Source organism: Sprattus sprattus, assembly GCF_963457725.1.
Source record: "Sprattus sprattus genome assembly, chromosome: 12".
NCBI lineage: Eukaryota > Metazoa > Chordata > Actinopteri > Clupeiformes > Clupeidae > Sprattus > Sprattus sprattus.
Genome location: NC_137910.1, coordinates 10603401 through 10618754, shown reverse-complemented (window position 1 = coordinate 10618754; position 15354 = coordinate 10603401). Strand labels below are relative to the sequence as shown.

The following is a 15354-nucleotide window of genomic DNA, read 5'->3' as shown; positions in this document are numbered from 1 at the left end:
TCAGTGAAAGCACACAGTTTATCTGTCTGTTCTCCTGGGTCAGTGAAAGCACACAGTTTATCTGTCTGTTCTCCTGGGTCAGTGAAAGCACACAGTTTATCTGTCTGTTCTCCTGGGTCAGTGAAAGCACACAGTTTATCTGTCTGTTCTCCTGGGTCAGTGAAAGAACACAGTTTATCTGTCTGTTCTCCTGGGTCAGTGAAAGCACACAGTTTATCTGTCTGTTCTTTCATAGTTGATCAGTGAAAGTCATAGTTGAACCTCTGACCCTCTCTCTTGTGTCAGTCTCTATCAGTGGACGTGCAGGATCTTCTAGGGGATTACCAAAGATTTCTGTGCTGCACCCCTATCTTAAGTGACATAGTGCCCTGCCAACCAGACTATTTGCTCCCACTAACTCACGTTGAAGCTATACAAAAAAGTATTTGAAAACATTCACTGTTTTAGACATGTTTATCATTTCCCACAACTCATTCAAACACATCATTAAAAATAGTTCACTTGGAAGGGTAAAATATACAAACATCATAAATGTTGGTGTGTGAGCTTCCGTCCACCAAACTCAGGCGTTCAGAGATGTTATCAGCTGCAGTCTAGTCAGCAGTCTTTGGTCTCATCCATATCCTTAAACAGAAAGAGAGGGGGAGAGAAGGAGGGAGGGAGGGAGGGGATGGAGGAAGGGAGAGAGACAGGGAGTTGCAGGATTGGGAGGGCAGTAAATATCCATGACATGACTAGGAGCTGATGTGAGGGGGGGGGATTGGAATCTACGACAGGGAGCATTTCCATGCTCCTGCACGAGTTTCTCCTCATCTCGCTGTCCTGTGCTCCTCGGACCAATCCCTTACCCCCCCTCCATTGCCTTAGCGTTTCCTCCACAGGAAATCCTCTCTTTCTTCTGGCCTGTAGAACATCCACAACACATTGTGTGCGTGGGAGCGTGATGTAAGGATGCTGTGGGAATGACACTGGGGTTCAGATATAGAGCTGGCCCTCGCCTCATACATCCGCGTGTTGTAGGTGACGCACACTTCCTGAGTGGAGTTGCCCAACTATATCCACCCAGTACGTCACCCTATCTCGACTCGGACATGAAAGCATACAACAATAGTCATATGTCACTGTGACCACACAGCTAATTGAGAGATCATATTTAAACCAGAGAACACAGCAAAGTATCAAACTGACCACACACATGATTTAAAAGGGGGATGTAGAGTTTTTGTAGAGTTGGGTGATTTTTGATGGCTGTTAAGGAACCGCGTTCTTTTTGCCCATGTATCCCTATGTTAAGGGATCACGTTCTTGTTGGCCATGAATCCCTCTGTTAAGGGATCACGTTCTTGTTGACCATGTATCCCTCTGTTAAGGGATCACGTTCTTGTTGACCATGTATCCCTGTGTTAAGGGATCATGTTCTTGTTGACCATGTATCCCTGTGTTAAGGGATCACGTTCTTGTTGACCATGTATCCCTATGTTAATAGGCCGCAAGGTGAAGCACGAAAAGTCCTTTAGAAAACGAATCCCGTTCCACTCACTGGCATCTACACAATCTTTAGCTTATAAAAAAGAACAAGTCGTGGTTAGTTACCAAAAAAAAGTTCGTCGCTGATTTTCCAGTCGATTGTCTATATGGCTTTGTTTTATGCAGAACTAGAGACTTCAGAGCGTAATAAGATTTGTGTCGGGAGCCGTGCCACGGTTCGACACGTGATCATGCTACACCAATGAGAAGGCTGCATTTGTCAACAGAATGGAAAAATGGCGGCTCCCGTGTGGTTAGAAACATCGTTAAAGACATCCGAACATCCTCAAAAGTGGGCTAAATTAATTCTAATTAGTGCTGTATAGATAGCCGCGTCCAAGAATAACAATGAGGCAAATATACGATAATGTTATTTTTATGTTAAGTCATTTACATCAAGTTTGACATACATGGGAATACCCACCGAAGAAATCAAGGCAAAGACTGTACTTCCTACGTCAGCTGAGGTGATCTTAACTATGAGAAATCATAGGCTTAGATGATACACAAACAATTCCATGCAACATTGTAAGAACTCATAAGCATTTCTTAGAAATCACAAAGAAATGATGACATCGTCTGACAGATGAACAAAGACAAGAATTATGACTCTGGATGTCACTTCCACCAGCTCCAAAGGTGATCCTTGAGCTGGTTCACTGCCCCTGCAAAAACTGTGTTTGCCTGCGAGTTTAACTAACTTTGACACTATGGATTTAAGAAAATGGGCAAAAACTTAAGGTGGCAACAACCACACACACACTCCACATACAAACACACACACCCCACATACAGTAGGCTACACACACATTTCACTCCACATCGACACATAGCCTACACACGCACACACACACGCACTCACAGGTGAGATTTCATTCACAACAATAAACCCTCATTCCCCTATAACATTACAGCTCCACTCCCAGATTCTCTCTCTCCCACACACACACACTTACAGAAATACAATAATCATCCCAACTTTAGAAATCCAGCGAGGGGGTTGACTTTTCCTCATTGATCTGGAGCACTCACACCTAATTGTACGCCCTGTCAGACCCTCGTTTGTAATTGTGATCAACATTAGATAAGGGTTAAATACATTATATCAATAAGACACAGCACAAAATACAGTAGTAATAAGGATGATAAGTGCAACGGCCCAGTGGTTGAGAAACACTGCACTAGGACATCAAGTCTGAAATGCCATCAGCGGTTGCACAGTGAAGAAAAGCCACTTAAATGCTTGAATTCTGAAGTGTGAAGTTTGCCCTTCTCAAATGCATATGTTGATACTCATGCCATGTGGAAAAACTTCTAAACAAGCTGGGTCTTTAAAACGTCACCTGATAGTACATGGCAGGGAAGGTCCACATAAATGTGCCTGACCTTTTATATGTTTAAAATATGTAAAGGCATTTTCACTGGCATTTTCATATGCAAAAACATACTATGTGGGAAAACATTTACAAGGTCTTCAACTCTGTTTGTGTGTGTGTGTGTGTGGAAGAGAAGACTGGAGAGAAGCCTCGTGAAGGTGCCCAGTGTGTGCACACTCACACTCACACACATGCACATCCTCATATAGGCTGTAAGGTGAACCCTGTTTCCGTTTTAACCCGCTACACTGTCTGGCATCTACAGATGTGGCAGTCATTGCTGTAAGTGTGCAGACAGATTTGCCATGCACTTTATATGTTTTCACAGGGACTGACAACAGGACATGTATCATTGACATTACCAAGGTGTCATCAGCTCTTGGAACCAGTGTGTGTTCAGCCTTGATCGGAATTCAAACATTCTGTGGGTGTGACTCCACAAGTGCCTTTTATGGCAAAGGAAAAAGAAAGACATTTTCTGTTGCATTTGAGAAAGATGAGTACCTAAAGGCTTTTAAAAGTTTAGGTACTAACTTAAACTTGGAGCAGTCAACATTTGCATTTCTTTGCCAGTATGTATGCCACTTATATGATCAGTCGGCTGCTGATAATGTAAATAAAGCTAGGTTCAAGGCTTTCTGTATGACATCATCAGCCTTGCCAGAATTATCCATTCCCCCTACCACTGATGGCCTCCATCAGCACTGCAAAAGGGCAAACTACCAGGCTGCAATAATGAGGTCCTGTCTCAAACATAATATAAGTGCTCCATCACCTGCTGGATATGGTTGGCAAATAGAGGATGGGAACTTGCAAGTCACCTGGTGACTAGAAATCCAGCCCCTGACAGTGTTTTGCATGTGATACACTGTGGCTGCAAAGGTGCCTGTGAGACAGACAGATGTTTTTTTGCAGGATTGTGTTGCATGTAGTTGACCTATGTCGTTGCTGTAGGAACTGGAAGATAACTGTCCTGACACTGACACTAACAGTGAGGAGTGAGTGTCCCTAATCTGTTATTTCTTATTCAGTTTTGTACAGTTTTATTTATCATATTTCATGTTTCATGAAGAGTGTTTTTATGGTTCATTAGTGTTGTTTTCATTTGTGGAAGAATGAATGAATGAATGAATGAATGAATGAACAAACAGATGGTCATTGGTATTTACAATTACTGCCTTTTATTGATACATGGAGGTTTATTTGTCACATACATAAAAATACTACTGTTTTTTCTGTGCGAGTGTGGAGAAAGAAAGATCAAGAAATATTTTTCATAAATAGCAAGAGGGAGTTTAAAGAGCAGTGTGTGAAAAAAGGTGTAATTGATGTTTTATAGTCATTGTGTGTGTTCAGGATAAGGAATGCTTGAGGAAAGAAGCTCCTCCTCAGTCTCTCTGTTCTGGTCTTGTAGCAGCAGAGACGTTTGCCTGACCTCAGTGTTTTGAAAAGTCCATGGTCAGGATGTTAGGAATCCTTTACAATACCTTGGGCGCTGGTAGGTAGGTCTTCTCTTGTAGGTCTCCTGCTGAATATGGAGAGATGCTCTGATGATTCGGTGCTGCAGTCACAGGCTGTACAGTTCCCATACCAAGTGATGCTGTCAGGACACACAGCTGATGGTGCTGAACTTCCTCAGCTGATGTAGGAAGTACAGTCTTTGCCTTGATTTCTTCGGTGGGTGTTCACAGTCCATGTAAGATCTTCAGTAATGGGTATTCCCATGTATGTCAAACTTGATGTAAATAACTTTAACATAAAAATAACATTATCGTATATTTGCCTCATTGTTATTCTTGGACGCGGCTATCTATACAGCACTAATTAGAATTAATTTAGCCCACTTTTGAGGATGTTCGGATGTCTTTAACGATGTTTCTAACCACACGGGAGCCGCCATTTTTCCATTCTGTTGACAAATGCAGCCTTCTCATTGGTGTAGCATGATCACGTGTCGAACCGTGGCACGGCTCCCGACACAAATCTTATTACGCTCTGAAGTCTCTAGTTCTGCATAAAACAAAGCCATATAGACAATCGACTGGAAAATCAGCGACGAACTTTTTTTTGGTAACTAACCACGACTCGTTCTTTTTTATAAGCTAAAGATTGTGTAGATGCCAGTGAGTGGAACGGGCTGAAACGAAAACCGTGTTCACCTTACGGCCTATAAGGGATCACGTTCTTGTTGGCCATGAATCCCTCTGTTAAGGGATCACGTTCTTGTTGACCATGTATCCCTCTGTTAAGGGATCACGTTCTTGTTGACCATGTATCCCTGTGTTAAGGGATCACGTTCTTGTTGACCATGTATCCCTCTGTTAAGGGATCACGTTCTTGTTGACCATGTATCCCTCTGTTAAGGGATCACGTTCTTGTTGACCATGTATCCCTGTGTTAAGGGATCACATTCTTGTTGACCATGTATCCCTCTGTTAAGCTGACCACACACATGCTTTAGAAGGGAGGTGTAGAGTTTTTTGGGTGATTTCTTATAGCTGTTAAGGGACCACGTTCTTGTTGACCATATATCCCTCTGTGGGAATGGCAGCGGGAGTCATGTAGGAGCCCCCCAGCTGTCCTGATGTAAAGAAAACAGCCAGGGAGCGATAAAGAGGCCCCTGGGTGCCCCCGGCAGGTCGCACGCACGCACACACACACACACACACACACACACACACACGCACGCACACACACACACACACTGCTGATGGTAAGCAGACTCAGCGTGCGCGCAAGCCTGGATCCTGTCCAGATATCAGGACACCGCCGGTGTGTGGAACATGGGCAGGGGCTGTGCGTCACACACACACACACACACACACACACACACACTGCGAGCACAATTATTTGTCAACATGTGAAAAACAGAAACACACACACACACACACACACACACACACACACACATGTACACCTACACGTACAAACACACACAAACACAAAGTGAGCTAAATTATTTGTCAACATGTGAAACACAGACCCACACACAAACACAAAGCAAGCTTAATTATTTGTCAACATGTGTAAAACAGACAGACAGACACACACACACACACACAGAGAGAGATGTTTAACATCCTGTTTCTCTATCGTATGGGATGTCACAAACATATTCAGACACACACACAGAGGCACACACACACACACACACACACACATCTCGGGCTGATGGAAGATAATTTAAAAGCAACTGAGGTCATGACAGTGGCCTCTGGAGAGTTCCCACTCCACTATAAATTGCAAATCTTTCCAACATGAAATCACTGTGTGACCTGGAAACAAAACACACAATCAAAGGTGGAGAAACTATGCATGGGGGTAGATGATGGCTGAATATTTCACATGATCTATTTTTAGCTAGGACAAAAAAAGCCCTTGTTTTATTTAACAATGACACCCATTTCGGTGGACACAGAGCCACAACAATAAAAAAAGATTAAATCTGAAATCTTGAATGTTCAGATTCACTGTCATTTTGTTCTTTACTTCTTATCACTATCGAAACACAATCAAGATAAGTCTGCATTTAGGGCATTCTGTAATAACAATGAGGCAATGGCTTCTACTTGTACCTCAATGTACTCTGTCTGCCATTACAATTACATACACTCACATTCACTGAAGGTATCTTTAGTTACACCTTCTGAACCGCTTGCTCAACATCGCTTCACAGAAACGCGGTATCTACGCACACCTCTGAATCCTCATTTCTGTTTTGTAACCTTCAGGTCACGTGGACGGGGAGCTGGACGTTGACCCCTTGCCCTACCCTCACTCTTCTGGGCATCTGCTTCTACCTCAGATGGCTGCCCTCATCATGGCCCAGCTCCAGCCAGTCCTAGACGGCTTCAACCACACCCTGGAGCGCCTCTCCCTGGAGGTGGGAGACCTGTCCCGCGACGTGGCTGAGCTCAAGCTGAGACGGGAAGAGGGGGGAAATCACGATCACGACACCCTGGGCCACGGAACTGAAGAGGCACAGGAAGGGCAGGAGGGGCAGGAGGTTCAGGAGGAGCAGGTGGCACAGGAGGTGCAGGAGGAGCAGGTAGCACAGGAGGTGCAGGAGTATTCGTTGAGTCGGTATGAGTTCCTGGAAGGGAAGCTGGAGGAGAGCTTCCAGCAGATCGAGGAGCTTCAGAGGCAGCTGGAAGAACGACTGCACTCCCAGCATGTCATGATTCACTACAACCTGACCAGCTTCAAGACGGACATTGATGTCAAGATCAAGCGGCAGCAGAAGAATTTACAGGTTTGGATACAATAAACAAAGCAATGCTTGATTGTAGCGATGCATACTTTTGTTCATATTTGAGAATGAAGAACTGATATTTAAGATTTCAGATTTTCAAGTTTAGCAGGAAATCATTTGAACAATATCAGAGTTGATTCGAGATCCTTGTGGACTGAATAACCCAAACTGTGATTCATCCTTATTTACACATCAGCTGTGAGTCTCCTCTTTGATTACATCAGAGCCGTGACAGACTGATCACTAACAATAAGTCATTTCCATTCCACAGATGAATTTGCAGGCCCTGAACTCGTCTATCTCAGAGCTGAGGCAGGGACAGGAAAATCTAGAAGAGGAGATCCAGAGAACCTGGGACACACCCATTGAGAGACCAGTCATCCCAGCCCAGAGCCAGCCAATCAGCCCAGAACCAGAACCAGCCGTCTGGGAGGCCATCGCCCGTCTGGACGAGAAGGTGGTCAATAACACGGTGAAGGTGGACACTCTGGCCGAGGGGCTTCAGGTGATGGACGGAAGCGTCAGCAATCTGCAGAGTGTACTCCAAGACCTGGACGAAAAAATCAGAGACACGGGTCTTAAAAGCCAGATCCAGTTCATGGAGACGGTTCTGGAGGTCGATGCAGCCCGGGCGACGGTCCTGCAGCGCGTGGACGAGCTAGCCAACAACCAGACCCTCCAACGCAATAGGCAGCTGGAAACGGATTCGGACATTGACTATTTGTGGAAGCAGCTCTATGCTAATGTCAGCCGGGGGGGTGATGCCTGTAAATGTGAAGCCTCGATCTCCTTCTTGCAAGAGGCCGTAGCCAAAGTCAACGCGGTAGCCAGCGAGAACAGGATTGCCCTGGAGAGCGCGGAGCATTCAAAGCCAGAGGGCTGGGATGACTGGATGCCGTCTGTGGAGGACCTCAAGCAGGGGCTGAGTCACGTGCAGAACTCTCTGGGCTTCGAGCAGGAGAGGACCAGGGCCCTGAATTCAAACATGTCCCTGCTGCAGGCCTCCCTCCTGGCCAGCCAGCAACACATCCGGGCCCTCCAGATCAAGGAGGACGGGAAGGAGAGCGAGGTCCAGCACCTCCAGGGTTCCTTCAACTCTCTGCTAAAGGATGCCCTCCGGCACGGCGAAGTTCTAGAGGTGGTGCTGGGTATGGAGGTGCTGGAGTTCTTGGACCTGCCGGAGGAACAGCAGATGGAACACTCCATTCCGGCGGTCAAGAAGATGATCCAGAATCTGAGGGACCAGCTCAAGGCGGCTCCAGAGACTGAGGCAGCGGACGAGCCCTCAGTGCTGAGCGAATGGGCCTCACGAGGACTCATGAAGAAGAGTGCAGACAAGGACACGAAAGATCTCCTTTATGGTGAGCCAGACGAGGGCCAGGATTACTCAGAGAGCGACTTCTGGAGCCTGGACAAGGCAGTGGAGGAACTTGCCATTCGGGTGAGGCGGGCTGAGGCACGCCCCTGCCCTGTTTCTTGCTGCAACTGCTCCAAGGATGCTGCCTCCAGTGGTGTGGAGGTGAAACTGCAGACAGAGGTCAACTCCCTGCGCAAAGGACTTGAAGATCACCTGCAGCTGTTCAAGAGCATCTTCGGCAACGCAGAGGGTCTGACCGGCTCAGAGGCCACACTGGATCTGGACAAACTGTCTGCGATGATGAAGAGGAAGGAGGCCAAGCAGCAGAGGAAGCAGCAGAAGAGAGGCGGCCATCGGGGAGAGAAAGGAAGCCTTCGCAGTAGGAGAGACGCATCGCTTGAGACCACAGGTACATAGAAACTAAATAACACACACATTTTCTCTTTTTAAGAAACTATTTCTTCATAAACTGAAAAAAAAATACATTTACCAGGTAAACCTTGTCAGTCTTGTGTATAACAAACATTAGACAAAGGCAAATACAAAAGTGACTTTAATGGCAGTATATATATAAAAAAGAGTTTGCTTAAAGTTTAAGAAGGTACATATAAGTTTGTTTCAATGAAAACCAACGAGCTCACCAACTCTGCTTTTTAAGGCTCTAGGGCTCCCTCTGGTGATTGTAACAATATGCTTTTATCTCTGAATATTCTTTTTTATAAAAGTTAGGCTTTCCCAGCCCAGTGACCTTTTAGATTTAGATATTACTCTATATATTTATTTATTATCTCACAATAAAAATACATTTTTATATAAACATATCTCTTATATGCCTGTTCTAGCTACAAAAGCTGTCTCAGCCGTCCAGTCAGACAATCCTCTGGCGTTCATCTCAAGTACCAAGAGCGGCAGTAGCAAGGATGGTCCGCTGATCTTCGACGACATCCTTTTGGACCGGGGCGAGATGTACTCTACCACAACCGGTGTGTTCCGCGCACCAGTCAAAGGACTCTATCTCTTCGTCGTGACGCTGGACTTCGGACCAGGAGCTTCATTGGCGCGACTCATGAGAGGCCAAGGGGTTGTGTCCGCGAGCCTCCATCAAAGCCAGCGGAAGCCCGCGGGACCTGCCACTCGGGTGTGTTTGCTGCAGCTCGAGCAGGGCGAGGAGTTGTACCTGGAGCTGTCCCAGGGAAGCCTGGAGGAGAGCAGCGCACAGGACAACACTCTCGCTGGGTTATTGCTTTATCAGACCACCTGAGGGCGCTCTTCACACTTAGAGAGAAGAACCGACCGAGTCTGAGGGGAGACGTTTTACAAAGACAGACAGCTGCTAGTTCACGTTTCCATTATTCTGCTGAGCCTGTTCTTATCACGCTATCTCTGTCGCCTTATATTTATGGTTGGCCAATACCAGCGAGCACACTTATTGACCATGTCGCGGGGAGCAAAGCAAGACAGATGGCTGATGAGCTGGCCTCTTTGACTGTTGATGAGAATCCGTTTGAGAGGCAGAAAACTGCCGAGGAGAGACATTGGCTACAGCGGTGCACCTCACATATCACTATTTGAACGGAGCTTCACCTTAGAGGTATTTGTGTATAGCCCACCCTACTTAGCTTTTGTTAACTTAATATTTGATATTGATATTAAATAATATTTAGGCACCAGGTAAGCGCGCTCAGGTAACATTCTGGGCACGGAAATTATTGCTAATATCATTACAAAGTAAGCCAATTTATTTTTCCACATTTGTATATATCTTGTTTACTTCTGTTTACTGTGTAATGATTACTTGCCAATAGGACATTTCACGTACAGATGTAATTTTGTCATACCTGTGTACCAACTATGGATGAACCCACTCGCAATTTCACCACCTCGCCTGCAATTGCATACTAGTTACATTATGGTGTATAACCAAAATACCTTTCGCCAATGTGTAATTCACTTTCCTTGCCACTAGGCGGAAGCACACATTACAGAGTAACACCGGTAATAAACTTGAAATGACCAAAGACAGCACCACAAGGTTGTGTACTAAAATAATGTTATTTACTTATAAAGTGATACATTGGACAGTCTTTGTACAGAGTATGCATTCTTTAGTAAACTCATAAGGCACCTTTACAACCAGATGCTGTACAAAAAAGGCAATTACATATTAGGGGGTTAATATAGATAACTTTCTTGAATATTACACCAAAACAGGACTAATTGTGGGTTTCTGGAGAAGCATAGTTAAATATCTACCATATGTACATTATGCTCAATTCCATAACTGCAAATTTTACAAATACAAGTTCTTGGACGTGCGAATTTGACACACACATCATGTGCACCTACACACACACACACACACACACAAACTTGACAGCTCTCCATCACACATTCACGCGCACACATGCGAACACACACACACACACACACACACACGCACACACACACACACACACACGCAAACACACACACACACACGCGCCTCTCCACATATCTACACTCTTCATGTTTATGAACCAATGCACAATAGTGCACATTGAATGCACTGCTTTTCTCAGGAGACTAAAGGCTGACATTAAAGACACAGAGGAAGTTGAGTAGCACCAAACCCTACATGTACTATGCTATAAGATGCACTCTTTTTGAGTATGCACTTGCCAGGCAACAGCAAAAGGGACACAAAAAGGATCAGGTGGCTTCACAACAGAATGGAACAGAGTTTGTGGAACAGTCCACTGTGTGTAGTGTGCCTGTTTTCGAATTTCTGAATTAATGAATGCAAAACATTTTCAGGTAATATTAAAACCTCAATGTCTTTCAAATAGCACTCTGTGAAGTGTATAATACAGTCGTGTTCATCTTGATTTGATTTTTTTAGAATTTTTGCGCCTATGCATATGTACATGGAAAAACACAGGATTACCCAGATTCCTCAAGGAGACAGAATGACAAATGCACCAATATTGAGATCAAGACTGATAACGCCTTGCTTTTTAGCGCATTATAGCATTACATTTTTTAAGAAAACTATACGTTTTTTATGGGAGGAGACCCAGTTAGAGAACTCAGAGGAAAGGGACAAGGGCACAGCTGACCTTTAAAGCAGCGTGTCTGTGAGCATGACTGAAGTCGTAGAAGAGTTAATATTGCACAAGCATGAGTTTGCAGAGGTTCCTGTCGTTCCTGTGTACTGGTGGTTGCCCTGACTAAGCATGAGTTTGCATTGTCTACTGGCAGTCTTGACCAAGTCTCTCTATATGCCAGACAGAGTTACGGTTTTATATTTATTTATATATTTATATATAAATAAATAAATTAAAAAAATCCCATAGAATAAGGATATTTGCAAACCGAGCACTGAAAGCATTCTATTGCACTGTGACATTAAGGACCATCTTAATATCCAACTCCATCTTTACGCCCTTGCGGAGAGTGAACACGTGTATGGAACTGAAGAGGCACAGCGTGGCTTCACTGGTGTTAAGCATTCTGGAGAACTGGATCATAGGGTTGTATCGAAATGCTGGACTCTGACTATCTTTTAGGTCTCGATACTCTGAGGAAAGGCAAATTAAGCAAAGAGCAAGTTCTCTTTGGAACTGCAGACAACTGGGCAAGGCAACAGTAGGTAAGAAGTCACGTCTAGCTGGAAGCATGCTACATTGTTAAAGTTTGGAGAAGTTTAAAGGTCGACTGGACGTGAGAACATTGGCATCGTATATATTGTTCGTTTGCTCATTAAATTATGCACAGAAACGTCACACTGAAACAGGACAATGGGGAGGTGATCGGCACAACCATGGCAATCCATGAGTCCTCCCCCCTCTGCACACGGCCCCACGGAGGTAAAGCCCTCCCCCCTCTGCACACGGCCCCATGGAGCTCAAGCGATCACAGAGAAGCCGAGCCGAGCATCTACGCAATGCCGCAGAGAAACAGGAAGTGCTCTCTGCCACGCCCGAGCGTGCATCCTCCTCCTGGCACTGTGCAACTGGCTCACCTCACGGTCACCTCTCCTGAAGCTGCCACATCGCTTGGCACCGGGAAAGGACAGGGGCATTCAGAGGGCATGACAACACACAACTGGCATAGTATGACTCCTGAGCACCTGTCCCCAGGGGAGGTGACGTCTACGGTGGGCTACACCTGAGCACCTGTTCCCAGGGGAGGTGACGTCTACGGTGGGCTACACCTGAGCACCTGTTCCCAGGGGAGGTGACGTCTACGGTGGGCTACACCTGAGCACCTGTTCCCAGGGCAGGTGACGTCACCGCTGTGGTGGCTCTCAGGAGAGTAAACAGGTGAGTTAGGCATCTCGTACCGCTGGGCGCTCTGGTAAAGTGGGCTGGTGGGGAGCTGCACCATTATGCGGGTGTCTTAAGGCCAGCGGGTGTCTTAAGGCCAGCGGGTGTCTTAAGGCCAGCGGGTGACTGTGATAGGTACAGCTCAAGTGTGTCCAGCCTCAGGTGTGGTGTTCATGGACCTGCTTAAACAGAGCTGCTGACGGGGCCCAGACACACACCAGACACACAGTAACACCAGACACACAGTAACACCAGACACACAGTAACACCATACACACAGTAGCAACAGACTAATACCACGGCCTCTTATCTGGGCGAGGTCTCAAATGACCTTTCCGTTATCTTAGCAACAAAACATGCAGACTTGCTGGCCCAGACTGACCTTCAAACCACAATGCTGAGGAGGTCTGGTGTTAGTTATAGTACCTTGATGTAGTGTTATTGCAGGAGGCAAAAATGGCACACACACAAATGGACTAAGCTGGGCGCTGGGCGCTGGGGGGGGGGGGGGGGACAAACAAAAAACAGAGATAACAGAAGATTGGCAGCAGAGGAATTTCTCTAAGGCAGTGAGTTAGTCTGTGTCAATGCGAGTCTCATCCTGTGATGGCGCTGTGGTTGGTAATCCTTCCTCCCTTTGAGCAGAATACAGCTTTCACAGAAAGCACCGAGGAAGACGACGGTCCTCTCCCACTCTGGCCAGAGAGGTTAGAGAGGATGAAAATGAACACACACTCGCGCCTTCACAGCATGGACACACACAGGCTTACGAAGTTCCCACTGTCCTCTGTCACAGTCATCACACCACAAATCAGCAGTGCACACACTCAAGTCCCATCTCTATGTGTGAGTGTGTGTGTGTGTGTGTGTGTGTGTGTGTGTGTCATCTCATCCTGTCTGCATGAGTAGTTCATTCAATGTCTCAGTGGGCAGTTCAAAGCCCTCTTCCTGACCAGAGCGTGAGAGCCATAAAGTGAGAGGGAGGGAGGGAGGAATGGAGGGAGTAGAGACGAGGGGGTGCTCAGATCTTGATGTCTTGAGATTCCACCATCTTGGCGAGGGTTTTCTTGACCCGGAGAATGGTGAGCCGTGAGGCGGGGTTGTTGGCCCAGCACTCGCACATCAGCTTCAGCATGGCTCGCAGGCACTGTAAACAGAACACACACACACACACACACACACACCACACAGATGAGACCTCCTTCCTCTTTTTAGACAACTTAGCACATTTTACCTGCATGAGTGAATCTACTCATCTCCAACAAACAGCACCAGTGTACGTTGATGTACGGCTCAGAGGGCTACATTTAATCCTAGGGTTCATTTGATCTAATGATGGAGAAATCTGCTTTTTCCATGAGATGCACACATGAACCAAAAAAAAAGGATGCCAAGCTTAACTTTAGTCCATTTCCTCCTTCAGGAGGCACTTTGATCAAACACATATGAAGTGCCGTGGAAGTTGACCCTTTGACCCTACTGGAGATGGTGCCTTGATCCAACAGGGTTCAGCTAGCGAGCTTTCACACTCCACATACAGACTCTCTCTCTTGTTGTGATTCAATACATGTTCCTTACCAGAGATAAAGTGTGAGGACAGGTTAGGACAGTTTCAAAGTGTGAGCATGGAGGCCTGTCAGAGCTGCCACGTGTGTGTGTGTGTGTGTGTGTGTGTGTGTGTGTGTGTGTGTGTGTGTGTGTGTGTGTAGCAGTGAGGTGTGAAAGCCAAGTCGCTAGCGTGGCCACTCACCTCGTCACTGTTCCAGCGGTTGGACACGGTGGGCCTGAGGCCTTTGACACACACCACCTCCAGCATGTCCTCGTACGAGGGGTCTGACGGCACCATCTCCTGGTACGGCAGCTGGTACTCCTCCACTATTCCTGAGGGAGAGGCAGAGGGGTAAACACCCGTTAGAATATCTCCACAGCACAACATTAAAAAAGATGGGATTACATTTTGTATTTCCACCCATTATCTACAATCTAAATAGAATACCCCCAGAACACCAAACTAAGAGGGGGTTTATTTCATTATTTCTATATTATGTCGAGAATCTATATATTCATTCCAATATAATTATTTATTAAAAGTGTAAAAATATTCCCTGACATGATAGCTTCGATTCAGCACACTAGTGTACCGTTCGATAAACAGAGATAGAGCCTAAACTAGTCAACTTATCTATAACTTCTAATAACCAATAATGCATTGTCTAAGATTTCTAGAAAACAAATGCATGGATACAAACTTCACTGTTTCACCGCTGTGATTTCAAAATAGCACAAAGTGATTTCTGTAAACTTGTGAAGAAATGTATAGGGGATTCTGGTGTGTGTGTGCTTATTCAAAACAATATCCGGGTTCGAAATGGTATGCACGTAATGCTTTTTCTGGCCACTGGTGAAAATTATGGCGCTGTCCTAGACAAATGTTTGGCAAACGCAGGTAGGTGACACAAACCTCTGCCCTGTACCTATGTCTTCTCCATGATCTGTACATTATGTTTCCAAAAGTAAATCAGATTCTGACAGACGTCA

The 15354-nt window shown here is 45.7% G+C and overlaps 2 protein-coding genes across 3 annotated transcripts in view; one reads left to right on the top strand and one right to left on the bottom strand.

Moving 5' to 3' along the window:
- Positions 1-10593, top strand: part of mmrn2a (multimerin 2a) — a gene marked incomplete at its 5' end in the record, with an annotated part of 28603 nt that extends 18010 nt beyond the window's left edge. Inside the window, 3 exons of the mRNA XM_080848600.1 lie at positions 6635-7155; positions 7427-8921; positions 9355-10593. Coding sequence (XP_080704726.1) covers positions 6635-7155; positions 7427-8921; positions 9355-9773 — 2435 coding nt within the window. The 3' untranslated portion in view covers positions 9774-10593. The remainder of the gene's footprint in view (positions 1-6634; positions 7156-7426; positions 8922-9354) is intronic.
- A 1-nt stretch (position 10594) lies between these two features.
- The window catches only part of bmpr1aa (bone morphogenetic protein receptor, type IAa), a 39891-nt gene continuing 35131 nt past the window's right edge, over positions 10595-15354 (bottom strand). For both annotated transcript variants that reach the window (XM_080848932.1, XM_080848931.1), the window contains 2 exons: positions 14567-14697; positions 10595-13963 (listed from right to left, as the gene is read on the bottom strand). In XM_080848932.1, the coding sequence (XP_080705058.1) occupies positions 13838-13963; positions 14567-14697 (257 nt within the window). In that variant the 3' untranslated portion in view covers positions 10595-13837. The remainder of the gene's footprint in view (positions 13964-14566; positions 14698-15354) is intronic.